Source organism: Capra hircus, chromosome 5 (genome assembly GCF_001704415.2).
Source record: "Capra hircus breed San Clemente chromosome 5, ASM170441v1, whole genome shotgun sequence".
Lineage (NCBI taxonomy): Eukaryota > Metazoa > Chordata > Mammalia > Artiodactyla > Bovidae > Capra > Capra hircus.
In genome coordinates this window covers 80,826,084-80,830,247 of record NC_030812.1, presented here as the reverse complement: position 1 = coordinate 80,830,247, position 4,164 = coordinate 80,826,084, and the positions used below count along the sequence as shown (strand labels likewise).

The 4,164-nt window shown below is 45.7% G+C and overlaps 1 protein-coding gene across 1 annotated transcript; it reads right to left on the bottom strand.

Moving 5' to 3' along the window:
- Positions 2,231 to 3,956, bottom strand: C5H12orf71 (chromosome 5 C12orf71 homolog). Its single transcript, XM_005680773.3, has 2 exons — positions 3,241 to 3,956; positions 2,231 to 2,556 (listed from the first exon to the last, which is right to left on the bottom strand). Exons 1-2 carry the CDS (start codon positions 3,721 to 3,723, stop codon positions 2,254 to 2,256), a joined length of 786 nt encoding a protein of 261 aa, XP_005680830.2. The 5' UTR covers positions 3,724 to 3,956; the 3' UTR covers positions 2,231 to 2,253.

The window sequence follows — 4,164 nt, the reverse complement described above, 5'->3', positions numbered from 1 at the left end:
CTCCCTTCCCTGGGATCCTCCAGGCAAAAACACTGGAGTGGGTTGCCATTTCCATTTCCAATGCATGAAAGTGAAAAGTGAAAGTGAAGTCACTCAGTTGTGTCTGACTTAGCGACCCCATGAACTGCAGCCTACCAGGCTCCTCCATCCATGGGATGTTCCAGGCAAGAGTACGGAGTGGGGTGCTATTGCCTTCTCCGTCAAATTAATAATAGTTGCTAAATTCTTCTGGCCTTAGTTTTTCCAGTCTACAGGTCACCACCTCCCCTGACCTTCTGCAGATAGCCATTTCCTCTTCTTCCTGTCACCCCCAACCCTGCTTTCCTATTCTTGATCCTGCTGACCAGTAACTTTTTTGACTTAAGGAATAGGAAGTCTAAGCTATTGTGTTTCATTAAAAAAAAAAAGTAGGAAAAAAAAGAAATAGAATATATTCAAATCTTAAAATGATTATATAGAGATAGAGCACTCTATAGCAGACTCTGTTAAGATCTTGCAGTAAAAAACAAAACCTGGTGCTTGTCTTCAAGAGGTCAGAGTCTAAAATAGTCATATCAAGAGAGCTGAAACATACAAGCCATGGTGTGAAGGTGGGGACTGAGGGACAGCTTAAGTAAAGTTGATGATGTCAACTGCAAGAATCACTTTTGGCCTCTTAGCAACCCTGGAGCAGTGTCTTTAAGGATGAGTGCCTCAGGCAATGGGGGACTTGAGAAGGCATTGCGGGAATTCTCCAGAAAGTGGAGAAGGTAATTCTGTGTTTGTGTGTTGGCTCTTGTGAGAGAAGGAAGACTGTTGTTCTATTGAGGAATTTGGAGAGTGTAGATTAAAAGATCTGGGAAAAGAAAAGGGCAGTCATTGTCAGTGCCCGTGGATGTGGTGGATGTGCCCTGGCTTGAGAAGGAGGGGCAAAGTCTGCTCCTGGAAGGAAGTGAATGAAATTCATGGGGTAATGAACTCAAAGTCTTGGTGAAATCAGGAAGCAGCTGAAGGTGAAGGAGGGCATTCACATGAGCTAGTTGAATTGGGAAATTTTCTCAGAGGTAGATAAAGTGAGGAGTCGGCTGTGCAGAGACTCAGGGTGTAACCATGGACATAGATTGCTAAAAATGCACTATTCTTTGATTTCTTCATTCCCATGGTACTTTCTTTCCTGGGACAACATCCTTGCCAGTGTCAGTCATGTATAACCTGCCAGGGTTGCACACTTTAACTCCATGCCAATTTGTAAAGTCCTCCATTTTAGACTAACCATATTTGTGAATCAAAGAATCTCATATGTGAAACCTTTTAAAATCAACCTACCCGTGTTGAATTGGTTATTTAGTATTCAAGGTCCGTTTAGTCAAGGCTATGGTTTTTCCTGTGGTCATGTATAGATGTGAGAGTTGGACTGTGAAGAAGGCTGAGCGCCGAAGAATTGATGCATTTGAACTGTGGTGCTGGAGAAGACTCTTGAGGGTCCCTTGGACTGCAAGGAGATCCAACCAGTCCATTCTGAAGGAGATCAACCCTGGGATTTCTTTGGAAGGAATGATGGTAAAGCTGAAGCTCCAGTACTTTGGCCAGCTCATGCGAAGAGTTGACTCATTGGAAAAGACTCTGATGCTGGGAGGGACTGGAGGCAGGAGAAGGGATGACAGAGGATGAGATAGCTGGATGGCATCACTGACTCGATGGATGTGAGTCTGAGTGAACTCCGGGAGTTGGTGACGGACAGGGAGGCCTGGCGTGCTGAGATTCATGGGGTCACAAAGAGTCGGACACAACTGAGCGATTGAACTGAACTGAATGGACCATGTGCATACTCTTACTTGCCATAACCCTTTATAGTCATGTGTTTACATGGCTTTATTTCTTAAATAATAAGTCAGCTGGAGGCTTCCTTGGTAGCCTAGTGGTTAAGAATCCACCTTGCAATACAAGGGACATTGGTTCGATCCCTGGCCTGGGAAGATCCCACATACTGCTGGGCAACTAAGCTATTGAGACTGTGCCCTTAGACTCCGTGAACCACAACTACTGAGCCTACATGCAGCAATTACTGAAGCCTGTGTTCCCTAGAGCCCATGCTCTGAAACAAGAGAAGTCACCGTAGTGAAAAGCCCCCACTCACCACAACTACAGAAAGCCCGTGTAAAGCAATGAAGACTCAGGGCAGCCATAAATAAATAAATTCTTTAAAAGAATATATATTTTGTTTACTGGGGAAAACAACTTGTGGGGATTGTAGAATAGGGACTATCAAAAAGTTTAAAAATCTGGTGGTATGGGGTATCCTAATTCGAAGGATTCTTGAGGTTGGATTCTCTTGCTTCTGCGAGAGAATCTTTTCTTTTGTACCAGTTCACAGGGGTGCTCAGTGGCCTCCTTGGGGTCCTCTCTCCCCAAAAGTGAGGAGCGGACTTGGGGCCTTAGCCAGCGGAAGACCCACCCGAACTTCAGACACGAGAGGGCTGTGCTGGAGTGAGTGTCCTCCTTCTCTGGTGGACCTGATAAGACTGAGGAGATCTCTGCAATATCTGTCCCTTGGCTGCCAGTTGCCTCGCTTATTGTCTGCCAAGAAGACAAATGTTAGATATTGTGTAACCTGGACGACAGTGGGGCCAGTATATGTCCATTTAGGGAGCTCAGATCCTTCAACTGGCTTCCCTGGTGGATCAGATGGTAAAGAATCTGCCTGCAGTGCAGGAGACCTGGCTTTGATCCCTAGATCAGGAAGATCCCCTGTTGAAGGGAATGGCTACCCACTACTCCAGTATTCTTACCTGAAAAATCCCATGGACAGAGGAGCCTGGCAGGCTACAGTCCATGGGAGTCACAAAGAGTCAGACATGACTGAATGACTAACACACAACCCAGCTATATGTGCTCAGTTTCAGTACTCATTAATATTCACACACACACACACACACACACACACACACACACACACACTGGTATTTTGGTCATAATTGTTGTCTTTACATTGCTACGCTCTTCTCTGTCTCAGGGCCCCTCAGTATTTTGCCTTCCCCTCTGCTCTCCCTTCTATAGTGGGGAGTAATGCTCCATGCGTTCCCACCTGGACCCTCCACCAGGCCCATCCTGTGCTTGCCTGTGAGGCACCTCTCTGCTCACCTTAGCAAGCTCCTGGTTCTGAAGCCTTGGAAGAATCTCTGGAAACTGGTTGACATCTTCATTTTCTAGTGGGTTGAGCTTGGCCAAGTCTTGACAGCTACCATATTCTTGATGACTAGCCTGAGCCATACCTGGAAGGGAGCTGCTAGGCAGCTGAGAGTCTTCCTCCTGAGCAGATTCAGGGAACACAGAGTCGTCATCATTGTCATCTTTCTGGTTCTCTAGAAATTTCTCAAGCTTTTGCACAAGACCATCCAGTTTGCTGAGAGTCATCTGTGTCTTCTCTTTGGGGTGCTTGTCTTTGTTGTCTCCACTTAGGTCACAGTTAGCGGTCGAGTCTGAATTGTTAGAGGCCACGTCAACATCCCAGGCCAGGGTGATGCTGAGTTTGCAGAACTGCTCTGGGCCATCCTGTATTTGGTCTCGTCTCGCCAGGCGCCTCCCTGTATTTTCAGTCCACCATGACCCTTGGATAGGAGGGACAAAGTGGACTGAAGAACCTTCAGAAGATGAGTCTTCGCAGGAGAGGGTGTCCTCACAGGGGAAATAGCCCACAGAGAGACTCAGGTTTGATTCAGAACTGCTGGAGAATGAGTGCACCATGGAGTTCGGAGGCTCAAATCTCAGGTCTCCCTCATCCCAGGGATCTTCAAAAGAGAAAATCTAAGTGGGACTGGGGAGGAGAGGAGGGTAATATGGTACTTACCCAATAACATTATCCGTTCTTTTTTCTATTTGGGACTATCCCACTCTGAGAGAGGTTCATCTGTTTTACAATCTCCAATGAAGAACAAAAGAGGCAGCCCTCTCCCTTTAAAAACCTGCTCTATACCACCCTCTCCGCTAAGCATCTTCACTGGATGCCTCCTATCATCTATGACTACAGTTGAAAAAACTTGTATCGTAAAAGAAAAATGATCATGCTGTGAAATTTGAAAAATATAAAAAAGTGTGAAGTTGAAAATAAATATGCTTGTGATTCCCCTGTCCAGAGATAATGATAATCATCATGAAAACACTTTGGTGGATTTCCTTATAATCTTT

What these genes read in the sequence shown, in the direction of transcription:
- C5H12orf71 (XM_005680773.3), bottom strand. Translation starts at nt 3,723, where the DNA reads ATGGTGCACTCATTCTCCAGCAGTTCTGAATCAAACCTGAGTCTCTCT. An exon ending in CCCTTCCAGGTATGGCTCAG is followed by an intron (nt 2,557 to 3,240) that starts GCTAGTCATCAA and finishes TCTTCTTGGCAG; the next exon opens with ACAATAAGCGAGGCAACTGG.